The sequence below is a fragment of the Heloderma suspectum genome, chromosome 1, assembly GCF_057233095.1.
Source record: "Heloderma suspectum isolate Gila_16-S chromosome 1, 16-S_ref, whole genome shotgun sequence".
NCBI classification, from domain to species: domain Eukaryota; kingdom Metazoa; phylum Chordata; class Lepidosauria; order Squamata; family Helodermatidae; genus Heloderma; species Heloderma suspectum.
The window spans coordinates 316,120,612-316,135,602 of record NC_139458.1 but is presented as its reverse complement, the minus strand read 5'-3'; the positions used below and the strand labels follow the sequence as shown (position 1 = coordinate 316,135,602).

Sequence of the window (14,991 nt, the reverse complement as noted above, 5' to 3'; positions counted from 1 at the left end):
AAGAAAAGCCTCCCCAACTTCTGCCCTCCAGAATCAATGCATCAGAGCACTTAATTTCATACATTCTCTCAATATGACAGTGGCTACCTTTAAGCAAAGCAACTAAGTGGTTGCTTTGAGGCAAAGCAACTAAGTTGCAAAGTTGCAAAGCAACTAAGTGGATGCAAGAGACAAAATGCAAGAGGACTGACCACCACTGCCTACCCTCACTGGCTGAATGGGATACAGTCCATCTAGAAGAAGGAATGCTATGCCTCATACTTCGCTTCCCGCCCCTACAGCTAACGGTTCCAGTGAAGGCTGATGGCTCCAATGTCAGTGCGGTGGTGAATCCACTCCAGGTTTCAGTCAGAACCAGTCAGAACTTCCACACCTTGGATAGCTCCTTTCGAGTTCTGCCTGGTTCTGACTGAAACCCAGAGCAGATTCACTGCCGCACTGACATTGGAGCCACCAGCCTCCACTAACTGGTTCCTATTTTGTTCTAAAATTCAGAAGAAGGACTGTGGGAGCAGCTCAACTGAGCATGTCCCTGGAGCCCTGCCTAGAAGAGTAACCCAGAACCCTTCACAGGGATCAGTCCATAGACGCAGCAAAGCCCACAAGCTCCTGCCCACTGTTGTCAGCAGAAGTAAAGATAAGCTTTCTATAGCTGAGGGAAAGATCTAATAAAGCAACCTTGAAAATTCTTCCCTTATACCATGGGCACCCTACTTGCGCAGAAAACGCAAAACATTCAGTACAGTGGGGCTGAATAGATGGTCTCAGATGATAGCTCCTAGGAACCAATTAAAGGGGTTAACTGAGCCATGAGGCTTCATAAACGAATCCAATTCCTTTTTTCTTTATTTCCTTCTATAGCTTGGAGATAAAGCCAGGGGAGATATGCATAAGCTCTAGGATCTTTTATAGCGACAAATGACTGTGTTACCCCTACCAATAATGGGCCTTTCTTCCAGACACAAGGAACTGTACTGAGCTTCCAATTGCCTTACAACATCATGAGAAAAAGAGAACATGAAATGTATAAGCAATATGAGACAGTTCGGAAGCTGCAGCTCGTGCAAAATGCAGTGGCCAGATTGCTAACAGGGACCAGAAGGTCTGAACATATAAGACCAACTCTGGCCCACTTGCACTGGCTGCCTATATTCTTCCAAGCTGAATTCAAGGTGCTGGTTTTGACCTATAAAGCCCTATATGGCTTGGGACTGCAATACTTGACAGCACGCCTCTCCCGAAACGAACCTACCCGTATGCTACATTCAGCATCTAAGGCCCTCCTCCACGTGTCTCCTCCAAGGGAAGCTCGGAAGGCAGCAATGAGGGAGAGGGCCTTCTCAGTGGTTGCCCCCCATCTGTGGAACATGATCCCTGATTAGGTCCACCTGGCACCAACATTATTATACTTTACGTGCCACGTTAAGATCTATCTCTTTTCCCAGGCATTTGGCAGCACATGATGACTTTTAATTGGTCCTGGATGTGTCTTTAGTTATGACTGATAGTTCAATGTTGTTTTTAGTTATATGTTGTTTGTTTGTGTATATTGTCTGTGTGCTTTTATGCACTTTTTTGTAAATGGCTTTTAAACTTTTTATATTGTATTTAATGTTTTAACTTCTGTATGCCGCCCAGAGAGCTTCAGCTATGGGGAAGTATAGAAATGCAATAAATAAATAAATAAATAAATAAGCAAGCAAGCAAGCAAGCACGCAAGCAGTTTAAGAATTTCCCTGCTCTTTTGCCAAACTTAAAAGCATAAACACCAGTGTTAAATGATAAAAATATCTGGCATTGTCTTTCAAAAACTATAAACAAAGAAAATTGTGCAGCAAAGTATACTCTAAGACTGAAACTGATTAATTCTCAAAAAGAGGACTATGTTGATTGATGAACTTCGTGTGCATGTGTGGATGTGTGCATGCATGTGCACATATGTGTTGCCAGTACAACCCACTTCAAGCACTTGCATCTATATTGTACCAAGGAAAAGGTAATAGTTTCTCCAGGTAGCACATTCAGTGCTTTTGTGCTTATTTTTATTTATTTTTAATTTAACATTATTTTTAGGCCACCTTGAAAGGTGGAACCCTCCCAAGGCAGCATATAAGATAAAAAGAACAATATATAACAATAAAATTCAATAAAAACAGTGGTTATAAATAAACCAACAGCCCACATGTTTTAAAGGTCAGTGAATACAGGTGGGTATTCAGAGTTTTCCTGATGACCTGCAAAGAAGGGGCCCAACAACTCCCCAGAGGAAGCTCATTCCAAAGGTGCAGGGCCACTACCAAAAAGGCCTTCTCCCTTCTACTCATGAACCTCAGTACCCTTGGTGGTGGGGAAGGGAGAAGGGCCTCTGTGATGGCCTCAGAATGTAGGAGAGCTAGTATGGTTTGCTGAGTAGGACATGACTGCATGAAATATAAGGCCATGTATTGGATATTTACTGTGATGTAAATTAATAAAGACTACTCATCCTTCCCTATTGCTCATTTCCATACCATCCTGTGTCTCCCTTAAGGGTGAACCCAACTTGAATTTTGGGTTCTGGGGAAGCAGGGTAAAAGGAGGCCAATCCCTTGGCAAATTTCTGGGGTAACTGGAGAATGAATCTCACTACTCACCACTGGAGCTCACAATTTTTCTTCCATCACATGGTGTCACTCTGATGGGATCTTCTGAGGAAGAGAATGGTGGCCACCAGTGAGGGCAACCATTTCTTCCCCCAAAGCCTCCATCAGAGTGACACTATCTGATGGAAGAAAAAGAGAAAAAACAATGACCATCAGCTGGCTGCCACCGGGAGCAGGTCTGGCAGCAAGCCAGGTTTTGGGCTCTAGCACCTCTGAATCCACCACCCCCCCTTCCATTTTGCTGTCTACTAATAGGGAAGCAAAATGGGAGGAATTCTGGTTCAGCACTAGTTTCCCTACCTATAGCCAGAGCACAAGTCTGGTAAAGTGATTAATGGGTTGGTCTTTGACTGTGGAGACAGTCAAGCTATAAAGCTTGCTGGGTGACCTGGCGCTAGTCATCATTTCTCATCCTTACCTGCCTCACAAGGTGTTAATCTGGTACTAAAAGGGTTAAATAGCATTCCTAACAAAGAGTGAAGATGGCTAATTTGATCTGGAATGGTTGAATGACCTGAGTGAGAGTTTTGGTGAGACCTACAAGAAGAACCCCTAAAAGACCCCGTATTTGTATTTAAGAATCAGTTTTATATTCCATACTCTTGACCCCTGGGCGAAAAGACCTTGAAGTTCTATGCTGATTGACATTATCTCACTAACTGAGACTCTAACTAAGATTTTGCAGGGCTGTCTTTGAAGAAAGGGGGGAAAATGCAGCTGCCTTTACAAGCAGCTTCACAGAGCTTGTTCAAAGCCACAGTGTGCTGGCGGAGTGTATGAATGAGATGAACAGAAGAACTGAGCATACTCAGATGCCTACTGAGAGGAGGAAAAGTACTGTTTTTACATCTCGTGGTGTATATCTGCTGATAAGAGTGTCCTTACTCGACGCTAGTTGGGTGGGGGAAGCTGTAGCCCTGAGCACGAACGACACCTGGGAGGAGGTGTCTGGGCAGATATGACCAAAAATGGCCAAAGATGACCGTGAGTTCAAAGAAGATGTACCAGGGAGAAATGCATCAATCAAGATAACATGCCCGGATGGCAGACTTTGGGCCATGTTTTGGGACATTTCAAAGTAACCCATTTGTAATGGTGCCAGATATGTTCCTCAAACAGATAAATTGTGGAAGATAGATGAAACCCCTTACTTCTGATTGGTGAGCGAATGGTCTAACCATGCGCACCCCATTTGGATTGGAAGATGGTTGTCTCATTGGGCCTTGGGGCCCCCACCTTTGACCAGAGCAAGTGTATAAAAGCACAGGTAATGAGAGCTCACGGCTGCTCTTGTTCCTGCTACTGCTGCTGCTTCACTTCTCTCTTTCTGCCTTGCCACCAGGATGTGGGTGACTATGGACCTTTTTAGACTCTTAGACTTTGGAACTTAGAGTATTTTCTGAAGTTAGAACTTAAGACCATTTTCTGAAAGTAGAACTTACAATTATTTCTGAGTTTGGGACTTAAGAGTTATTTCCGAATTTGAGACTTGGGAGTTATTTCTGAAGATGGGATTTGGAATTATTTCCAAGCCTTGGGTTTTCCCTTTCACTCTAACTTCTCCCTCTGTTCTTCACATGCCTAGAGGAACTTAGTAATGCTTTAGTGTAGCTTCTATATTCAAGTAAGGTACAGGAGGAAATAACGGGGGAGTTAACACTTATGTTTTAGTTAAGTTTAGTTTTGTTTTAATTTAGCTTTAAACCTCGGGTAGTAAACAGGAGAAGTTGGAAGGAGGAGTCATAACAATGCTAGCAGCTCAAGCCCTTATCTTGTTAGCCAAATTCATAACACTAGCTTTGGCAATTTCAATTCTTTTAATTAATCTTCTATTTGTGTTGCATTCTCTTTCCCTGTAATTATAGAGAAAGTTTCTTATGCTCACCATGCCACTTTCTTTATATTTTGTATTTTTCTGAAATAAAGCCTTAAATAGATTTCAATTTACAGTTTTGTCTGTAGTGATGTTTGTCTGTTGGGATTAGCTTGGGGTGCTTCAGACCCATTTGGTGCAGGTTCTGGGGTTAAACAGGACTGAATTTACTCAAGGTAGGAAGGGAAAAAATAGGATGGCCTCATGTATAAGTATTGTTGGCTCCTTGGAGGAAAGCTAGGATTCTAAATCTAATAAATAAAACAAATCTAGTAAAGCATTTCTGAAAAAATGACAAATAGCAAGGCTACACTTCTCAGCAATCAAACACTGGTGAATGTTTTGTTGTATTTTTACTTCTTTGGAGGCCACATCAATGCACACTTCAGCTGATCTTTATAAAAGGAGACTGAGGGCCGGTCTACAATTATGGGTTTTTTTGCTTCCAATGAGGTTTCAGCACCCATCTTTCACACTACACAGTACCTGCCTCAAATTGGAACTGGAATTTCCCACTTCCGTGCTCCCGCTTTCAATACCCTGATATCCCGGTATTTCCCCTTAATGTGCTCCAATTTTCTGCCTTCGCTACCATATCTGGTAGTAGTCCCCTCCCCTGCCTGTCCATATACGGCAGTGTTTGTAATTCCCTCCTGTCCAAACACAGCTCTCGATGGCCCCAGGTCGTCTTCCAGCTACTGATCAGATAGCTTCCTCAGCACTCAGTGTTTCCTCAGCAACAAGCAAAGGGCTGGATGTGCGCGCGCTTGTCTGATCTCAGAAGCTAAGCAGGGTTGGCCCTGGTCAGTAGTTGGATGGGTGACTGCCTGGGAATCAGGCTTCCTGCACTGAGCAAGGGGTTGTTCTATCCCTTCAAATGAGACTAAGTTTTACCCCCTCCTATCCCCCGGTTTGGATTTTTTTTTTTTAATTAAGGCATTATCTTCTAAGAATCGTGGCTTCTCCGCAATGTTTTTTTTTTCTAATTCAGACATGATCCTCGAAGATTCAAAAATTTGAAGATTTGAAGCTTCAAATCTTCAAATTTTTGAATCTTCAATGATTTGAAGCTTCAAATCATCAAATTTTCGAATCTTTGAAGGTCATGCTTGAATTAGAAAAAAAAAACATTGCGGAGAAGCCACGATTCTTCGAAGATAATGCCTTAATTTTTAAAAAAAAAATCCGAAGCAGGGGATAGGAGGGGGTAAAACTTAGTCTCATTTTAAGGGAATTTGGGAGTTTGGCTCCAAACAATCTGGAAGCAACATCTGGCACCAGGCTGGGAAAGGCTTGTGTATTTTAAGGGCAGGTATAAGTCTATTATTATTATCATTATCATCATCATCATCATCATCATTATTACATTTATTTGTACCCTGCCTTTTTCCCAGTACTGGGACACAAGGCAGCTTACAAAAATTAAAACATATGAAAATATACAAAAGTTAAAATATAAATTAAACAACAATATAATTAAAATTACATTAAAACAGCATTTTAAAACAGCATTTTAGCAGCTTACCCCCAGGTTCCAACTATGTCCCAAAGGCCTGCTGGAACAAGAATGTTTTAGTCTGCCACCAGAAACACATTAAGGAGGGAGCCATGCTAGCCTCCCTGGGAAGGGTGTTCCACAGCCATGGGGCAGCCACTGAGAAGGCCTTCTCCCAGGTTCCCACCAAACATGCCAGTGACAGTGGTGGGACTGGGGGAAGGGCCTCCCCAGAAGATCTCAGGACATGGGCAGGTTCATAAGGGAGGATATGGTCTTTCAGATAACCTGGACTAGAGCCGTATAGGGCATTATAGGTCATAGCCAGCACTTTGAATTGTGCCTGGAAACAGACTGGAAGCCAGTGAAGCTATTTTAACAAGGGAGTTGTATGCTCTCTGTAACCAGCATCATCTCATTACAACCACACATATACACACAAACACACATCAGGGGGAAAATACTGTTGTGTTGTCAAGTAACATTGGAATTCTCATAACCCACAATTTGGCATATTAAATATCTTCTAGCATTGAAAAATTACATTATATTTAGTTGGTGGTAACAATGCTAACTTGCCTTACACCTGAAATACAATCCAATGTCTGGTAAACAGCCCAGAGCCTAGCCAGCCCTTCTGTATTTGCTAAACATCCTATGTAACTTAGATGTGCATAATTATGATGGTAATAGAAAATATGGTTCCTTCCTGTTCCCATCAATGCCATATAACTATACAGTAGATCTTCAGAGGAGTATCAAGTCAAGGGGCCCAAATGTAGTATGCACATGCCTGTACTAATGCCATACCTTCCCATCTAGGAGTTGCAATGCTTCCACAAAAGGTTGTGTGATTCAGGCCACACAGTTTACTCTTATTCAGATGTTGGGTACCAAACACATGAAGGGGCCAAAAGGAACCTTTGATGACTGATTGGCCACTTTTCCCATCCTGTGTTTGAGGCCCTACATGCATAGAAGTGTCTTTCTTTAGATTGATACCAATTACGCATCAACCGGGGTGTGTGCTCAGCACATGCAGCAGCATCGAGAGGTGGAGTTATCCCTGCACGTTCCTGCTGGCCTCTATGCGTTCAGAACTGAATGCCTCCACTGAGCAATTGTTGGATACTTTTGTTGGATGTTGTTAGTTAAGTTTCACTTCTTAGATCCCATGAACCCAAAAATGAGACATGAAAGAGAATGTAAAGAGACAAAAATAAAACCCAGAGAAGGAAGTGTGTAATGATGCAAACTAAATGAATTAAGGGCAAGTTGAAATTCTGAAACATTTATAGTTAGTTTCAGATGAACTAAACTGTAAATTGGTTTCATACCGTCATAAATCCATCCAGCAAACCTGAATCGGGTTTTGGAGGTGCCTGCAGTCGTTCCATGGACCACTTTTCAATGATGGATGCCACCTGGCTATTTTCTGTATTCAAAATTCTGAATCCAGTCATGTTAACCCCACTGTACCGATACGGCTCCACATCAAGCGCAAAGAGGTCCTGAGGGAAAAGGAAAAGTTAGGTGTTTGTTGATGCTTCCATGCATTTTGAATCTTCATTTTTCCATTCAAACATGTTTTCCCTCCTTCTCAAATGTAAGTATAGTAGCCTTAGGACAATCAGTCATACTTAAAAAGCCCCAAATGCTGAGCATTGAATTAATTGCTAATCATGCTACATGAATGTTTATAGCATAAATGACTATAATTTATGCCTCTTCTAGTTACCTACATATGCACTAAGAGACATAACAAAACTGGAAAGCCATTAACACGGTGCATTTAGGGAAATGTTGAGCAAAGTCACTGAATTGCATCCTGTGCTGTTTACTAACATTGCATAAACTTGCATTAGGCAGCTGTTACGGGTTTCTAATTTAATAAACCTTTTTCTGTGGTTCATCAAATATTACATGTAAGGAAATTAAAGTTACCAAGGCCAACACATGATCTCCAGCTCTAAAACCTACATATCCATTAGCGGTGTACTTTGGATTCAGAAGATGTCCAAATTGAAGCAGGGCTCCCTGAAAGTGAACCAAACCTGAATACTTATGAAAATTTCAAAGGGGGGGGAGGCATAGATAGTGCGCCTCCAAAAATTGATATATTTCTCCATAGGATCTCGGTATAAAGAAAACACAAGGGAGGGCAGAGGAGGGGCAAAGTTCTGTCACTCGCAGCTCCAGCTTCTATTACAGTGAATAGTTTTATCAGAGCTCTCCAATCCCAGTACTTTGTGGGAGGGATGTTAAAGTAATACATCACAGGCCCATCTCAGTGTTCACTACTTTTTGCTCCTTCTGTCTCCCAGGAGTAGGAATGTTAAAAGGGTTTTGTGGAGTCTGTGGGACCTCCAAGAGTCTAACATGTGTGTTTGTTTGCAAAATGTTGGATGTTCACATCCTTATACCTCTGCCACTGTATGCTCCATGTCCATGATCCACCCCTGTCCTATTACACTTTCTGTGACTTTGGTGCCAACGGAGCAGAAAAACAAACAAGTCTTAAATAATTTTTCATTCATTACAACTACCTAACCCCTGCACCTATCCTTCTGATACTTTGCAGATTTCTTGCCTGGAGATACCTCAATGACATATTTCATTTTCATACACATTGCCCAAAATCAAATGGAGGGGGTTAAGGGGAAGTGAGTCCCCTCAAGCACTGAACACTTCCCTTCCACATAAAACACTGCACCTATTCTTCTGACATTTTGCAGGTTTCTTAACAAGGGCCACCTCTATACTGTATGCCATCTTCATAACAATTGTCTAAAAACAACATGGGGGGAATAAGCACATTCCTTTTTCTTTTAACCCCCAAACTGTAATGGCTGCTCATGCACAAAGCTCCCTGCACCTATTCATCTGAAACCTGGCAGGTTTGATCCCTTCAGAAAGGGCAACCATTCCTGCAAATTTCATTGAATTCTGCCAAGAGATAAAAAATTATCAGCAGTTGCATTTTTTTAAAAAAATCAAAACCTAAAGACACGTAGCGCACGCGCACGCACACACCACACACACATCCTGCATCTGTTTTTGTTTTCACATGTTTGAGGCCAGACCATCAGTGGCATCCAGGTCCAGAGACTTTTGGTTTGGATGAGGCTAAATATTTTGATCCTATAAAGTTGAAAGCAGTGCTGGCTTTGGACTGAGTGGGGTAAAAACAGCATGGTGTGGAACCTACATGATTACAATGTTCAAACATATTCCTTAGTGGCATGGGATCACACAGTGGGACAGACCTCCCAGACTGCTGGCTGGCTGGCTGGTTCTCTCTCCTTCCCTCCCTCCCTCCTGCTCTCTCTGTCTGTGTCTCTGTGTGTGCCACTGCCTGGCTGTGATGCTGATGTCGTGACTAGGGGTTTTGTTAAAAACTTTACACCTTTGTTTTGTGGATTGTCATCTTTTATTCCATCATCCACTCATTGGCAGAATCAGATTTTTTAAACCATAAATTTGTTCTACTTGTGCTCATTCACACTAGCACTAATGCACACTGTGCTAATGTGCTAATCCAAATTAGTTAATGCTTTAATATGGTTTTATTGCTTTATTGTCTTTATATATTATCGTTTTTTACATTGCTTATATCCCTGGGTGAGATTTGTGGAAAGGCGGTATCTAAATATTATAATAATAAATCCTCCATATATATACACACACCATTACCACCTATAGATTAACTCAATTCATCCTGACTATAGTCTGTTATAAGGAGAGCGCAGGAGTCAACAAGTGAAAAATGCCCAGCACTTCTCAATAAGAGTTTAATAAAATTATCCAGATGACACCAGCAAGTGAACTGTGCAAGACACTGCAGGAGATGGCAAAAATCCCCACAACCTAGGCCTATTGAACAATTTGGCTAGGTGCAAAACTACTTGGAATAATGCCCCAAAGTCCTTTTCCTTTAAACTTGGGATGCTTCCAAACCATCTTGGACAATTGCAGAAGTAATTATGTAATTTAAACACATCCCTGTTTACTCAAAACTATAATAAATATGCACAACAGTTCAGGGAGATTTAATGAGCTATTACATTAGACTCCAAATCAATCATGGGAAAGTACACTTCCAAACAGCACAGCTAAACAGTGTGACCAGAAGATTTATTGGACAAGACTTTCGCTGTGTCAGGTAAGAAGTAATTAATAAAGCAGAGGAGCCAAAAGTGATACAAGTTACATGGCTCCATTGAGCATAAAAATCTGTCATCTGCTGGCATCTCCCAAATTATCTTCACTTTTCAGGAGCTGAAGTTTATCTTCTATACTTCAGAAAAAACAACCACCTCTGACTAACTTCCCTCCCTCTCAGGTCTATAAGCAAATGGGAATATTTAATTAGGCCAGAAGCCTGATTGCGAAATGTAGAACTCTTATGCCTTATTTTATTGCCCATTTCAAGCATTTATGTATTACACTGTTCCCTTGCTCATTTCCCAAAGAACTCAGAGAAGTTTACTTATGCTTCCCATGAAAACTCGCATCAAGGCAATGCCCAGATAGGCTTAGCTTCATTCACAGTATTGCATTATATGCCTTCATACCATCTCTTTGGCCTTGCTCCTGGCTGACTAAGGATACCTAACAGAAACATCTAGAAGTAATCAAGGCCAACAAAATATGCAGCACACAGCTGACAATTTCAGCAGCGGTGCCTGGAAGCAGCTCATTTTGCAATCCCCTGTAATCTGACAGCCTTCTCTCCCTCCTCAAAACCACAAAGGTTACTACAGTATTCTGACGGAATGCAGAGCTATGTCTCTTTCTGGAGCTCTTGCTTTTTCGACATGGTGCAAGCAACAAATGGCTGGAAACCACCGGCACTATGGAAGGACTCTGCTACAAACTGTAGACAAAGTATTTTCATTCACTGTCAGATCAACACAGATACCAAGGACAGCTTCACATGTGTGCTTATCCTGCTGAAATTTCATGCTCAGTCTCATAATTGGCTGGTTGGAACTGGGGCAGAGAAGCGCACAACATGTGTTATGCTTATGCTACTGGGTAGAGGGAGAAAAGAACACGGAGCTGTAGCCACTTCCTGTTTCTTTATATGCCTAATTACATCCTGACATCACAGGTGGTGGTATCGGAGTTTGCAGAGTCAACTATTCTCAGAACGTAACAGTGTGTCAGGGTTGGATCTGAGTTTTGCAATGGAGTTCTCTAACCAGAAAAAAAGCATATATTGGGGAAAATAACATTCAGAAGTGCATTGTATTAAGAAAATTGCTTGGAAAAATGTGTATGTTAGGCAAAAATGCATAGAAAATGCATATATTAGGAGAAATATGCACTTGCAAACCTTTTCTTTCTTCTTCTCAAACTTTGGGATGAACCAAACTTAAGACCGGAGAAATTCTCAAGGTTCATGATGAACCGAACTTAAGATTGAAAAATGCAAAAACTGGGAGAAACTGAAACGGACAGATTTGTCCATCCCTAATTCAAGCCGGCAGAACTATTATAAAATCAATAATAGTACCCCAGCTCACATACGCCCTCCTGGATGACAACAAGGATGATGATGATGGTGATGATGATGATAAAAATACAGCATTGATAGATCTATGAAAATGCAGGACAGAGTCAGCCAGATGGACCTCACTCAGCAAGGAATTTCAAAGGAGAGCACACCACTGAGAAAGTCTTAGTCTGGGTACCCTCTTGAAGCCCTTCAGAAGCCATGACCTCCTAAGTGTAGGAGTTTTGGATTTCCCTGGGTGAGCAAGGCAGAATCCTTCCTTTGCTTGCTGCCTGTGTGAATGAGTAGAGGAATGAATGGTGTGTGTGTGTTTCTGTTATTCTATATTCCTCCCCCACCCCCCAATAATCAAATCCTCTTCCTTTGCCAGCCCTCAGTGATCACAATGAAGTTCTTTGCCAGGAGTGTGTGGGCGAGTGAGTGTGCTGCTGTGCCACACGCCAAGAGCAGCCAATGTTGTGATGCTGCCCACAAAACTTCCTCAAAATTCAGAATGCGCCCACAAGCCCACAAAGATTGCCTCCCCCTGCCTTATAGTGTTACTTACCAGGTTCAGTTCAAATTGCTGTTTTTGAAATTTAAAGCTCTAAATGCTATCTGGGCTCAGAGTAACTGATGGTGTATTTCCTCCTGTATTTATTTTATTTTATTTATTTTATTTGTACTCTGCCTTTCTACCAAAAAATGGCACTCAAGGTGGCTAATGGCACTCAATGGCACTGTATGTTCCTTTCTGTTCCTTAAGATCAGAGGCAGGCAACCTTTCCGGGCACATGAACACATTTGGCAATTTGAGAAACTGTCCTGGGCACCACCATAAAATGGGCATGCTACAAATGAAAGCACTGGCCCACAGCCATCTGCCATCTCCAAAGAATGTCTCTCACGAAGATGGGAGCAGCAAGAGGCCCTCACTTGGCTTTGATGTGATCCCAGCTACACAATAAGTTTTTTTTTTGTGCACAATAGGAGGACAAAAACTTTGTCTCCCTTTCATTTTGCCTCCCCTCCCCTTCAGAGTGAGATTTACCTTCCCACTGCTGACTATGCCACCCACAATCCCCCATGGCAAATGACTTAGCAAAGCAGGGAAGGAGGACGTAGGGGAGGAAGCGAAATTGTTGGGCAGCTAAGCAGCGAGCGGTGAGGGCAGATGGACAAATGGATGGGAGGAGGAGGAGGAGAATCAGGAAGTGACTGGAGGGGGACGTAAGGAGTCTGGTGGGCACATTGGGGACTCTGGGCAGACACTGGTGTGCCCGCAGGGATCACATTGCTGACCCCTGCTTTAAAGATTGGTGTTCTATAGCTTTTACAATGTATATCCATTAAAAACGTAATGCAGTTTTCTGGCTGTTTGTGAGCATTCCAAACACAGCCTGCTCACTTGTGGGTCCCTAAGGAGATGACAAGATTCTGCCACAGTCTTGGGCACAAAAGCACAATCCCACTTTTTTGTTCCCGTTATAGTTTAGGCAATTGGGGGCACAACAGGTGAGGGCTTTTGCTCCTTACTCCTGTCTGCTCTTGCAGGAGGCCATCAGGTGTACAAGAAGGGCTAAAGCAGTTTATAATGATGTGTGTATTTATTATTTATTTATAGCATTTTTACGGCACTTTATTTGTTCATAATACTTTTATACAGCTTAATATATTCAAATCCCTAAGTGGTTCCCATTAAAAATACAATATAACAGGAGGAAAATAAGATAAAATAATAAATAATTAAAATCATTACAAGAAATAACAGTAAAACAGAGCACTCTTTAGACAAAATGCTCTCAAAACAGCTTAAAAAGATCAGCAGTAAGACAGTTCGTGCCTTGAGGATTATAGTCTAAAAGATGAAGATGATGCACAAAGCAAAAGGGATGGTGAGAGGAAAGGAAAAAAGAAAGCATAGGCACTGGTTCTTAAAGTTTCAGGTGTTATCATGACCAGCTGGGTGGAAACAGTTTGGGCATCCTTCATGCAGTTTGGAATATGAGATATATTTATATATATATTTATTCAATATAGTTCAGAACTTTCTTCATCTAGTTACAACAGCCAAACTCTAAGCTTTAAATGGTACTTTGGGCTTCAAGTTCCCAAATGTGATAAATTGTTTACAGACAATTTGCTTACAAAACAAATAGGATCAAAAATGCCCCCTCCCCAAAAAAAGAGGGGGTGAGAGAACTACTCATTCTTCATTACATGCTGCATTCCTTCAACAAAAAAGTCTGCAAAGCTATTAAAAGCCATCCCCCCTCCTCTCCCCCTCCCCATTAATGTTCAGTTAATATCTCTGAACATTAATTAAACCATCCTCAGGAGCTTCCACTGCAATGTATCAAAATCAAATGGAGAAAACATCCAGTACTTCTTCCCTCCTGTTCCTGAGAGACCACTTTTACTTTGTCAAGTAATATAATTAAGAAAGCAAAGGCCTTTGTCTGAATCTGTCAGCATGTTCTTATAAGCTACTTACCAATGTGGTAAAGATGTAATGATAGTATTCTGTCATCATCCCCATTGCTAATGCCTAAAAAAAATCCAGTACACACAATGTTAACATTTTATAAGTTGCATAACATTGCTTTTAATATTTCTGCGGTTACCTATAACTGCTTTTAATCACACCTATATCAATAATGAAAAGCTCCCAGAAGAATACGATTGGGATGAAACTATAAGGCTGGAATCATACTAAAGTTAGGTCAAGCAAATCATTCCTTAGCAGTTAGAGCAGATTACTGGCTATTAAAGGAATTTATGAACCAAATCTGCTGATAGAAAGATTATTAGCAGACTGTTTAGGGCTGCAAATGTGAAAGAAGCTTATAGTTTTACATATTAATGGGAGCATTTCAGTTGCCATCCAAAAATCGGAATGGAGGATGGTTCCATTAATTGTATTTATTATATGTCTTCACCAGAAAAGGATACCTAATGGGAAAAATGCAGTGTTACTCCAAGCAAACAATATTATTCAATCAAAAAGGCTTTTTAAAAAGTGCTGGCAGCTAGTTTTAAACACTCCCCACTCCCCTGCTCCTAATTTAGCACTACCTTTGAGCACTGAAGCCACACTTCATTGCATCAATGGATCTTATCAGACATCAGAACTGTAATTCAAGAGGTACCATCCAACTAACAAGTGTCCCTCCATCTGTCGAAACAGAACATCAACTTTAGCTGTGTATTTTTGATTTTTCATAATTATTTCTTTGGTTAACATGTGAGGCTGAGTCTAATGTTGTTGCCAAAGTTTGAACTGGTTTCCTTTGCCCTCCGTGACATCATATTGCCAGATCAATGATATCATTGTAAGTATGAGGAAAAGGGCTATTTTGAACAAGACAAAAATGGCACTGAACCTGCAGCCAGTTAGAGCTGTGAAGAGGCTCACAGTAGAGCACTGCTCAGCCCTGAATGGCAAGTTCCAGGAAGGTGCACTTCTTGAATATGTGCCAACAAT

At 41.4% G+C, this 14,991-nt stretch overlaps 1 protein-coding gene across 1 annotated transcript in view; it reads right to left on the bottom strand.

Annotated features, from left to right (window-relative positions):
* Positions 1–14,991, bottom strand: part of GRIK2 (glutamate ionotropic receptor kainate type subunit 2) — a 733,647-nt gene that overhangs the window by 410,910 nt on the left and 307,746 nt on the right. Inside the window, exons 5-6 of the mRNA XM_084827187.1 lie at positions 14,002–14,055; positions 7,348–7,521 (exon numbers count right to left, since the gene is read on the bottom strand). Coding sequence (XP_084683313.1) covers positions 7,348–7,521; positions 14,002–14,055 — 228 coding nt within the window. The remainder of the gene's footprint in view (positions 1–7,347; positions 7,522–14,001; positions 14,056–14,991) is intronic.